Source organism: Strongylocentrotus purpuratus, unplaced genomic scaffold (genome assembly GCF_000002235.5).
Source record: "Strongylocentrotus purpuratus isolate Spur 01 unplaced genomic scaffold, Spur_5.0 spur5_scaffold_2, whole genome shotgun sequence".
NCBI lineage: Eukaryota > Metazoa > Echinodermata > Echinoidea > Camarodonta > Strongylocentrotidae > Strongylocentrotus > Strongylocentrotus purpuratus.
In genome coordinates this window covers 1478031-1490369 of record NW_022145605.1, presented here as the reverse complement: position 1 = coordinate 1490369, position 12339 = coordinate 1478031, and the positions used below count along the sequence as shown (strand labels likewise).

At 35.7% G+C, this 12339-nt stretch overlaps 1 protein-coding gene across 6 annotated transcripts; it reads left to right on the top strand.

The window, feature by feature from the left end:
• Nucleotides 1-1183: 1183 nt before the first annotated feature.
• On the top strand, nucleotides 1184-10457 carry LOC593241 (BTB/POZ domain-containing adapter for CUL3-mediated RhoA degradation protein 3). Of its 6 annotated transcripts, none has more exons than XR_971845.2 (6): nucleotides 1184-1743; nucleotides 2764-3023; nucleotides 3440-3492; nucleotides 4348-4546; nucleotides 5492-7533; nucleotides 7699-10457. XR_971845.2 is itself a non-coding variant. In XM_792726.5 (5 exons), exons 1-5 carry the CDS (start codon nucleotides 1431-1433, stop codon nucleotides 5675-5677), a joined length of 1011 nt encoding a protein of 336 aa, XP_797819.1. In that variant the 5' UTR covers nucleotides 1184-1430; the 3' UTR covers nucleotides 5678-10456. The 6 variants fall into 6 exon arrangements, 1 of the variants encoding a protein (XP_797819.1); XR_971844.2 differs by having other exon boundaries at nucleotides 5492-7632; XR_004065141.1 differs by having other exon boundaries at nucleotides 7666-10456.
• Nucleotides 10458-12339: the final 1882 nt, after the last annotated feature.

The window sequence follows — 12339 nt, the reverse complement described above, 5'->3', positions numbered from 1 at the left end:
ATGAAAGAGAGAATTGGAGAAAGTTGAGAGACAAGGATAGAAAGAGTGTGTGAGGACATACTTCGATATTAGGGGAGTAAGGGTTATGGGATACAAAATAACTAAACAGATATAAGACCTGTAAACAATATATTGGTAGATAAGTTATATGCCCATTCATAAGTGAAATTTTAAAAATGGGTGAAGGGAGGATATACGTAACTTACAAGATATATACATTTACATTGAGGTACATATTAAATGTCATTCTTATTCATGCCATTTCCATCCTATACCTTTCATTTGTAGTCCCCACTATCCCTCTATTTATCAGTTTATCACTTTTTCCTTTTCTCTTCTCTCAATCTCTGTCCTGTCTATGTATCTTCTTTAGGCCAATTATAGCACAGAGACGGTACCCCTCCTGTCTCTCTATTTTGACTCTCTCTTCTCAGTACTCGATCTACACACTGAATGTATCTCTCTATTCTGACAGTATTCTCTGTTTGTGACCCTTCTCTCATGGTCCCTCTCTTTTTCCCCACCTCTCACTATCATTCGGTATCTCTCCTTTTTCGTTTCGATCTGTTTGCTCTTTCTAACAAATGAGTCACAAGACGATGCCTCCCCTCTCCTTCTTCCTCTTAATTTCTCTCCCCCCCCCCCCCCCTCCTCTCACTATTATTTCTATAGTAAATTGTTCCTTTTTCATCCGTCTCCATTTTGTCTGTTAGTTCTTATAACATTTCCATAGTTACCTTATCTTGAATCTTCAAGTTCCTCTAAAATCTATCATATTTCTACCAAACAATACAAGGAAACAACTGAGGAAAAAAGGAAGATAAAGAGAAAAAAAGAGAGAACTTAAAATGGGGGAAAATGAGACTATAATATACAGCTGAAATTATCATGTTGGCTGTGCTTTCATCAATATGAAATTCCTATTTCAGGAGCACACTTTATATAGAGCATTCTTGTCTCATGATCTATTTTAAGTATGATCTGACATGGGAGACGCCCAACTTGTCATCAGCAAAATAGCTTCGAACTTTGTTATTGTTTACTTTGTGACTAATTTTTGAGGATTGCACACACCACATCCTTTTCATTGATTGCAGCAAGAGTCGAACTTGTCAGACTGTGCTCCTTTTTACAAAGCACGGTCAGCCTTACAACACACAGTACAGTAGTGAAAGAAGGGAACAGAATCAAGGGTGTGTGTGATTCATGACGTCACTCGTAAATACTAGGTTATGTGTGTAGGAATATGGGAAAACCGGAAAATGTAGTGACGAGCAAAGTTAAATGTAAGATTTATCCGTAGTGCTCATTAATCTCTTTATCTGAGGGTTACCAAATGAAACTTCAAAATTTATAGATGTTCAGTGTGTGACTTTTATCGTGTAATATCACCAACTAGGACAATTTTCAACATTCCCAAATCACACGTGATGTCCGCCGACGCGGGGGCATCAGGCTCAACTAATGTAGTTGCTGCAACCAGCGGGGTGATGGCGAACTCCCCACGGCTCGTCCAGGCAGCCTGCTCGCCGGCAAATGCGGTAGCCATCTCCCCTCCGCCATCGGTACCTACCACTTCAACTTGCACTGCTGCAGTGAAAATCAGAGGCGCACCAAGCAAATATGTGAAGCTAAATGTTGGTGGATCGTTGTTTTACACAACGATTGATACATTAACGAAGCAGGATAACATGTTGAGGGCAATGTTTAGCGGCAGAATGGAGGTTTTGACAGATTCAGAAGGTGAGATGTCGGAGTCTTTGTAAATTTGTGTAAAATGTTATTGTCAGTTTCATGTGGCCCTGCAGCTGCATAAGATAAGATATTTATTTGTTTTTCTTTCAAATGACACATAGACCCTTCTAGAGCATAACATTAGATCATTACACATGACATTTACAATGCAAAATAACAAATTATGGCAAATTGGCAATGATAAAAACAAAGTTAACTAAAAGAAAGACGAGGAGAGTCAGGAGACCCTGACATTCTGAGCTGTGCATGTGTCGCCTATTAAAATAGAAATATGCGTCTGATCTAGGGAGTTCTGTAATTTATCCAAATATAGGGACTTTCAGCTAATCTTGTTTTCTTGAAAAAACTGCATGCGATCGGCAACCACACATATATATATATTATATTGACATAAACTATATTGCGTGAACTCCCCTCAACGCCTGTACGATGTACTTTCTTACTCTTTGTAGAGGCAATCAGCGCAGCGGAGCTAGACGGAGTCCTAGAACAACTGTTGATAAAGAGTTAAAGATATGAAAGTGTTGAATTGTGAGGGGATGACATCACATTTTCTGACCGCATTGCCAATTTGTCTTGAAGATTCCATGATTTTTCATGAATTTTAAAGATTCATAACTTTTTATGTTGTCCGATTTTTCTCAAACTTCCACCGAATTGTTTCTCTAAATTTTCTGCGTCTATTAAAACCAATTTAATATCAGGTTGGACTTTTCCTACTTCAAAGATAAAGTTGAGTTCTGGTCATGCGATTGCGATTGCGTGGAATCTATTATTAAAAGTTGATCATGTAACATTAGTATTGGTGTGTACTGCAAAGTTCTGGAGTCATCAAAATAATAAAAACACATTTCTCTGATGTTCTTCCACACTTGCATAATAACAATGATAATGCTCATAAATAATTTTTCCCCTCTCCCTCTCCCTAGAACTCGACCTTCCCTTTAATTCCCACCTACTGAGCATTATAAAAAACGCTACCATCATCTCATTCTCAAATCCACACAGGCTGGATCCTAATAGACCGTAGCGGAAAGCACTTTGGCATCATCCTCAACTATTTACGAGACGGTCACATCCCTCTGCCAGAGTCTGTACAGGAAGTGGAAGAGTTGATGGCAGAGGCAAAGTATTACCTGGTACAAAGCATCGTAGAACAGTGTAACAAGGTGCTACTCAACAAGAAAGATGAGTTCTATCCCGTTTGTCGGATCCCTGTCATTACATCGCAGAGGGAAGCACAGATGTTGATTTCAAACTCAGCTAAGGTAACGCCCAAGGGACTTTTCCTTAGTGAAATGTGGTCAAAATCTATGAAAATAAGTAAACTCAATAATTTCCATTGTGTTGAGTTTGTGGTAAATTTGTTTAGAGCATTGAATTAATTTCTAGAGAAAATGTACTTTAGAAAATGACATGTACCTTTAACAAGAATCTTGGTGCTAGATACATGGACCATTGCTGAAGTGACTTTACACCTTAGTTTTGGCATTTTGGCAAGCGAGAAGGGTATCAAACTAAAGTAAAATTGGGTAGTGTGATGCCTGCATGGACATTAAAGTTACTGAACATAATAACATTTGACATGCATAATGAGCCAGCATACATCTTTGAATATAGCTAAACTAGGGTGCATTTAAGTAAAAAAGTGAACCTTATTCCGATTCTTTTTTATTTGTTACAGCCTGTGGTGAAACTAGTGTACAACAGACAAAACAACAAATACTCTTACACAAGGTGAGTTCAACATATTTTTCTTACAGTCTATTATTTCATTATTTAACTACCATCAAAGATATCAATGGTATTTGACTTGATGTTTATTTCAATTGTATATTTGGCAACATGTCTTAAGCTTTAATAACTTCAGAAACAACTAAATAGAATCTCAACCGAAACATTCTGCTCCCTGTTTTGTAAGAGACTAAGGGTTTGGGATAAGATTGGATTTTCGGTAAGGATTAGAGCTAGTGTTAGGGGTACATGTACTTTGAACGGGTGTTAAAGATAAGCCAGAGTTCTGGTAATGATGGAAAAATAGATTCTCACAGAATCCAACAAAACTTGCACTGAATGTTGAAGATTACAAATAAATGACATGTGCCAAACTATTTTGGTAGAAAATGTATAGGGGCTGAGTATTGAGCATAGAAAGATTTATAAGGAAATCAAGGTAAGTACATGTAGGCCCGAGTCCGTCAACACAGGTCACTATGTGCAAATAAGAGTTGTGGTTTTTATTGAAGATGATTTCCAGCAAGTTTTTGTGAGTTTGATTTTATTTTACTGGTTCAAACAATCGATCTACTGCATGATAAACAATCCAGAATGAATTATAGCCATGTTCTCTAGACATACCATGCCCATACCATAGCTCAAGATTAGCTTTAAATTTAAAGATTTGGTCAGTTTTAGAAATGGATCTTGGAGTGATTGATATCAGACTATGTGTCAAACATGTACAAGCAGATGAAATATAGTCTCTACATATAGTTTTATCCTTTCTTTCTTTCCAATTGATAGAACAATATATTAATGGCACAGTTGTGTACCTTAAACTCATTCTTCATGTAATTTCTTTTATCATTTCAGCAATTCTGATGACAACATCCTGAAGAATATAGAGATGTTTGACAAGCTTTCTGTTCGCTTCAACGGCCGTGTCACATTTGTGAAGGATGTGTTCGTCAATGAGGAGATATGTTGCTGGTCTTTCTTTGGACATACACGCAAGGTAGCAGAAATCAGCTGCACATCTATTGTGTATACCAGTGAGAAGAAACAAACCAAGGTGAGACTCACCTGCATGCAGAATAAGTTTCTGAACTTCTTAATTCATTTTTTAAATATTGAAATATGAAAGATAATGTTACATTAGATATTTATTCAAAAATCTTAGCTATAAAGAGTGTCCACTTTTTTTTTGCTGAGTGTAATTAGTAATCTATTGATGTTTGAAGGTTCATGGTAATTATTTTACAGGATGTTAATTAAAGCTATTCATTAAGAAAATATATCTGACTCCAAAACATTGTGATTGCTTTCAGGTTTCCATGCTTATTTAGTACAAGCAACTGGTATACCTGTATAATGTAATTCACATATTGTAAATTGCATTATAACATTGTTTCATCAAGTGACAAGAGAGGTCTGAAATGGTATTATTTATTATAAAAAAGAGAAATATATCAAGAAGAGTTATTAGTTATTAATAGTGGGATTCCAAATGGTAGAAAATCATAGGCATGTTTTAAAGGGGGTGTAAACTGAAGAGTACAGGGGAACTCCATCTACGTCTCCTTTTGGACAACTACACGTAAACAAATGGACTTGATTAACGGTAGTCAGGGACTTAATCTCTACATGGTCAGCATTCGCGAAACAGACCACAGTTCTCCTCACGCTTCGGTTCGCATATGTGGCATGCACGTGATTGCTGTGGTCACGTCCATAGTCGTATTATACCCGATTGGTTCCGAGACAGGCCACGGGAAAGACACGTAGTCTTGTCAGTTAACACCTTCTTGATTGGATTGGAGATCAAATTTTGTGTTTTCCTAACGGTTTTATAACACTACAGTCTATCGGGGAAAACAAGCATGGTAAAACCGGTCACTTTAAATAAAGATTTTTACTTTTTTGAGGCACTTCATGATCATTTTGATGCACAATTTTGTTCGGGCTTAAATATTACACCATATCAATGATGCATTTAATCAATCATTTTTCCATCCAGGTTGAGTTTCCAGAAGCACGCATCCTTGAGGAGACACTCAACGTCTTGCTCTATGAGCGTCACACAGAGAACGAGAGTGACCCCGCCGTGTTGCGCCAGATCGGCTCGCTGGTAGCGGCGGGACCATCCAGCTGTAGCGACGAGGATGAAGATCATCCAAGGGATATCCGTCTACGTAAGACATAGCAATCAGCCGCATGGGGCTGGAGATTAGAGAGCTACCACGACCGACGCAAATCATTGTAATGGGAGTGGCAGGATGAGTGACGTCAAAATAATGAGAGAAAGAGAGAAAGAAAGAAATGGTCTGTTCAGTTTGCCCACAGGTTTGCTTGTGATCTATAAAGTCATTGGTAAATATTCCTTTCAAATCCTCTCAGTCGGTTAAAAAAAGGAAACATTCTGATGGTCTTGTACCAAATGCTTTCCACATTATATACGGACCGTCAAGCTTGTATAGCATATTTGCTTGCAAGTCAAGTATGACTCTCAAAAATATCATAATAAACCCGACTGGATAATCTGAGGATAGGAATATGAATCCTCTTTGTTTTTAATCAAAAGAGTATAAGCAGATGTGGGCTACTGTATCAAAAGACCATTTGTTTGGAAAAGAAACATCAGGTTTACTGTTTACTAAATAAAACTCCCAAACTGAGGTTTGAATCATGAAATCGTACCGAGTGCTGCATACAAACTAAGGTGTATCAACAAGTATCAACAAATCGAGGCTAGCCATAGTTCATTTGCATGCTTGTTTTATCCTCCATTCTTTGTTTATTATTTTGCTTTCTTGGATATTATTTTGCATGCAACTTGTATATGATGTTTATTTTTCTCTTGAAAAGGGCATTTTGAAGAGGATGCTTGTCCTGAACTTGTACAAAAATGAGTTTTCCAAAGTTTCCTTACATTTATTGATTATGTTTCATGTCAAGATTTACCCCATGAAATCAATCAAACACTACTGTGTCAGAAACAATGGTATTTTTTAAAAAGGTAAGTAGTTATTAATTTATTCTTTCTCAGTTTAATTTAGAAGGAATCTGATATATATCAAGTATTATTTTCTCACAGCATTTATTGAACTAGTCTTTTGACTATTACCAAGGTTTTTATTTTATGCACAATTGATTTTGTAAATGAAATCCTTCTGCATGTAAGGGAAGATAATATTTTATTTTATTTTGAAAGCTGCAGTGTAAATTGAACAATGTAATTTACAACTAACTTTAAGGTAGTGAGTGATAAATACTAACACATCTCCGAAAGAGAGAAAATGTATAAAATAATTATAAATTCTAAAGAATTCAACAAATCCAACAACATATGAATTTTTTTCTTCAGAATTACGATTACCTTCAATTATTTTCCAACTTATGAGTCATTTTAGTTGGATTGATCCCTTAATGAAGACATTTAGAATTGAATTGCAAAGTTGCACGAGGCCTATACAGAAGTGACTAATTAGATATCTCAAAGTATTTCTTTCCCTTAGATAATGGATGATGAAATATGGTGTGATTTCACTAGATTGCACTGCATAAAAAAAGAGTGTCATTAATTAATCCTATATACATATATATCTCAGTGTGGTATATTGATCATTCATTAAACACTTCTCTTTGCATCAGGTATCCATGTCATCTTAATAGGAAGATGCATGTTTCCTCATCTTTAACCCATCATTTTTAGAAGTAGAAATTGTTGTTGTAAACCAAAATGGCATTCAAATCACATTTAACAAGATTAAGTCTATGCCTTCATTGGTTCTAGTTGACATAATGTTCTTTCCTTAACTTTCTCTTTATTTACCCTTTTTTAAAACCTGTAATAATCATATCCTTGCATGATGAATGCTTTATACCTCCCAGATCACCTTGTATAATCTCACTTTAAATGTCTCTGATGACTTTCCTCTTCAAAGTGCAAAGTCATTTATCATTTTGTATTATTTTGGAAGTATACTTGGCTAGCTGAGATAACATAGCTTGCACATTAATGATTAGCTCAATCAAGGGCGTGACATCCTTATGACGGAGGTCAATCAAGGGCGTGACATCCTTATAACGGAGGTCAATCAAGGGCGTGACATCCTTATGACGGAGGTCAATCAAGGGCATGACATCCTTATGACGGAGGTCAATCAAGGGCATGACATCCTTATGACGGAGGTCAATCAAGGGCGTGACATCCTTATGACGGAGGTGAGTGAGGGGATCAGCAGATGAGAGAAGGGCGAAAGAGAGGAGGAAAAAAAAGATGAACAAGAAAGAAAATCTAGAAATATTACGGTAGTCACTATCAGAAGTTGGTTATGTCTCTGGCTCCATGCACATAAAGTTGAGAAAACATTCTGGTTTAAAGGAACACCAAGAAATTTGAAAGCCCATGATCATACATGTGATTGAATATTTGCTCATGTCTTTGTGTCAGTTTGTCAATGTGATACATTTCTGTCATTTTGATATTTAATGTTACATGTACATTTTCTGGTCTAAGGAAAGTATTTCTTGTATATGCAATGGTAAGGATTTAAGATGAGATGTACAAACACAATATTGGATATTGAAATGATGAAGACCTTGCTGCATTTGTTGTAAAGTAAAGTATTTATAGTTTCCTACATAACAACTTTATAATGAAACATGAATCTTTTCATATTGCAATTTGATTGTTTTTAATGTTGTGACATATATATGTACACATTGAGCTATTTTGTCTTTTTTGTAAAGATCTATACTTGTATGAAAAAGGGGCCTAAAATTCCAAATTTCTTGGTTGTTCCTTTGAGCCAGATGATAGCATCATGAAAGATGCTGGTACACTGTATAAAGTTGTTATATAAGCAAAAAAGATTTAAAATGTCTTTTGTTACCAAGCTTCATCAATGTTGCCTTCTTGGTCGTTTGCATGCTTGTTCTGTCTAGTTTAAACCTGTGGTTTTTAGAATCGTCCAAGTCTCAAAATGATTCAGATTACAAGTTCCCCCAGTGAAATGGTGCTTCTTAGGAATCAAATGCTGGAACCCTGTATCATAAAAGGGGTATCATGAATATTCATGAGATTCAGCTAGGCCAATGCTGGTCTGAAATTAATATTACTGGCATCTGAAGGTATTAATAATTATGATAAGTATATTCTTACATTGCACATAATACTCAAAAGGTCTCTATGCGCTTTACATAGTACAGTAGTACATTGTTCATGCAACTTGCTAATGTGCTATAGGGCTGTTTGCAAGCACAAACTCTTGACAGTCATTATGCCTGGTATGATGAATATAAAATGTAGACTACATCTACTACGAAGCACCTGCTGAATGGATGTTGCCAGTTTCTACAGGATGAATAGGAGACAGCCACTAACAAAGAGGATAAATTGTCTGCTGCCCTCAAGGCTGTAAGAGTTGTGTACTGTCAATAATGAACAATGTATCATTGGCAGGTGATGAAATATGGAATCGGCAATTTCACTGGTGAACTCACATAATGAAACTAAAAGAGTGAAACTGTATTTTGATACTGGTTATATGTCTACTAAAGTTTTGTCTTAATGTCTGTTTCACAATGTGTGTTTCACAATGTACATGTATATTGAAGCTGTTATGTGTACTAGTAACAAGCATGCAGACACAGTCAGGTACAAATATTTTTATATCAATGTGTTGATTATTTGTAAGAATATGGAGACAGAAATAATTGCTGATTTTCTGGAATGAGTGTCTATGTGTTTGGGGGGGGGGGGCATAGTCCCTGTAACTTGAGCAGAACATTCAGCTTAATCATTGTTAAAAGGTGAGACTGATTTTTTAAGATTGGAGTAAATGCTGTAATATTTCATTTTTCAAAATATTACTGGAGTGAATGCTTAAAAGAAATGAAAAAATGAAAGAGAATTAATACGTTTTTTGATAAAATTGTATATACTGGTAGTTGTTGGAATTTGCACTGTGATTCTATGACTGACAATATTTCATTGAGGATTTGGATCATGTATTTTTGAAGGAAATGGTTAAAGGATGAATTTTGATATGGAAAACAAAGAAAGGATATGCTTGGATAATGATGGAAACAGTTTTACAACTGAAATATAATTTCCTCATGTTTTTGTTTGTTTATTTTCAATGAGTCAGTGTCACATGAATTTATCTCTGCACCATTCTTTCTTGGAGTGTATCTTATTCCCATTTTTGGTGATATGGTATATTTTGCATTTGAATGTGTCAAAATTATTATAATTGCCTTTGCTGAATGTCACTTTTGATTGATTTTTTCTTCTCTTACCTCTTAATATCTGATGGTCACCAGGAAATGTTTCAGATACTAATTTTAGTGCATTGATTGCTGCATTCTCTTTTCTTGTGTAACCCTTATTCATTTTCTCCCTTTTGTTTACACTTTCTTGTGTTATGTGTGCTTATTTTCCTTCCCCATTATACATCTTTTTTTTCCATAAGGGGATGGAGAAGAGGTAACTAATATGAAAAGAAAGAATGAAAATAGAATATTGCAATCGTCTTGTATCATTTTTTATATCAATGATTAAAATGAAACTAATCCACAAGGCTTCATGAATATTCATGTTGCCTAGTTTCATTCATTTATTTCTGTTTATATCAAAGTCAGAAGAACTGGGTTTTCTTTTTTACCCCAATCAGTACCATCACTTATGATTCTGTAATGTTAGATCTGTGAAGTTAGAATGTACACCTAGACTTGTAGATAAGAAATATTATTTACTTGAAAAGTCTTTGGAAAACTTTGTTTTATTGTTTATAAGAATATTTTATGTTTAGTGATTTATAGTATATGTTACAATGAGTGTACACAATTTTCTCAAGTTCTTTTGAGAGTTCATGGTGTGTGCGATGTGTACATTATGTATGAGGAAATGGCATGAAAATATGTTTAAGATATTTCTTTTATTAATAAAAGAGACTGAATTATGCTTGAATATTTAAAATTAAAAAAATCACTTTGTACTCTTTTATCTGGACTCGTTATCCAAATACCCCAATCATATCATACATTACCCGGGGGTGGGGTTGTAAGTAAGGGGTATGACAATGCTAATTATTTTTAAAAGAGAAAGAGGGATGAGAGAGAGAGAGAGAGAGAGAGGGGGGGGGGGGGGGATAAGAGAAAGTGGGATATGAGAGGGAGAGAGATGATCAGGTCATGAAATAAAAAATAAATCAGAGAGGGAGTTCGAGAGAGAGAGAGAGAGAGTGAGACAGGTGGTCATATGACATACAATGTACATGCACATAATTTTGATTTTAATGGTTGACTAATGACAAAGCGGTGTTAGCAGAGGTACATCGGAACAGTTGTAGGCAAAGCATATCACATGTGTTGCTTCTGAGTTCCCGACCTAACCCTTTCAATCTCTCTCTCTCCTCTCCCCCTCTCGCTACATCTTTTATCTCTCCTCATTTTCTCTCTCTCTTTCACTCCCCCCTCTAGCCCTCCATATACCTCTTTTTTTTATCTCTTTCTCTGTCATTGTCCTAATCCCCTCTTTCTCCCCCTCCTCTTCACTATCCCCTCTACTCCTCTTGTTTGATCTTTAATCACCTCTTCTTAAACCCTCCCCCACCTTTCTCTCCCCCTCCCTTCTCTCTGTATGCAATCTATAACAATCAGTCTTTTTAAAGGGATGCAATGCAAACCGTAGATACAATGCAAATTCACTATTTATTGATATCAATATAAGTGTATATGAATAATTTGATTTTCATTTAAAACCTTTAGTCCATCATGGCCATGTCATGAACCAATTTTTGTTTAAACAAATTTTCTGCATAAAATAATGCTATACTAATATATGTATTACTACACACTTCACCTTTACACCCATACATAAAATGCAAAAAGTAAAACCACAAATATAAAAGTATTGTACACACCCTGCTAGTGCTGCTACCCTTTCATATGATATCAGGGGATCATCATATCTATTGCATCAACTTTTCTTAATCTGTAGAACGTTATATCATACATATATCTAAAATAATACAAACATGTGCACTGGGAAACTAAAACCTGCCAGAGAAGTATCAGCTAACATTCTATTAAAAATAGTAGATTTAAAATGACTATTTGAAGCCTGAGGATATATACATGCAAATCTCAACAACTGAACCATTCTCCCTATATACATGTTTATATGTATAGAACTTCCTTCTTCTCCAATGTAACACGACATCATGTGAAAAACATTATTTATGAACATTATTAATCATTAATTCTATAATTATGATAAATCTTTGTAGTAAGCTGATGTTTAACAGTTCAATAAAGACGATATTTCTTATGTGCATACAGCATGATATGATAAGTGTTGCATACTGGTACAGTCAAACCTGTTTATAGTGACCACCCAAGGGAAACACAAAAAGTGGTCTTTGTAGACAGGTTCCTTTAGTACATGTTTCAATGAGAAACCATTTTCAAGGGAAACAACAAATGTGGTCTGTGTAGACAGGTGGTCACTTAAAGATGAAGTTGAGTTCTGGACATGCGATTGCATTGTGAAAGAAACGATGTGGAACCGACCAGAAAAGATTGATCATCTAGCATATAAGAATTTGTGTGTATTGCAAGGTTCTGGAATCATCAAAATGATAAGAAATTTGGCCAAGTCTTGGTAAAGTTACAAACACTTGCACAGAAAGATGTATATGGGACTACACGAACACGTGGCGTAAAAAGCCCCCCCCCCCCCCCCCCCCCGAGTTTTACGATGTTACATGCATATTTAGAATATGAAGGCATTTGAAGAGCCTTGCTTTTCAGGGAACATGTCTTAACTGATGTTCTTCCACACTTGCATAATAAGAATGA

What these genes read in the sequence shown, in the direction of transcription:
- LOC593241 (XM_792726.5), top strand. Translation starts at nt 1,431, where the DNA reads ATGTCCGCCGACGCGGGGGCATCAGGCTCAACTAATGTAGTTGCTGCA. An exon ending in GGTTTTGACAGATTCAGAAG is followed by an intron (nt 1,744 to 2,763) that starts GTGAGATGTCGG and finishes AAATCCACACAG; the next exon opens with GCTGGATCCTAATAGACCGT. An exon ending in AACAAATACTCTTACACAAG is followed by an intron (nt 3,493 to 4,347) that starts GTGAGTTCAACA and finishes TTATCATTTCAG; the next exon opens with CAATTCTGATGACAACATCC.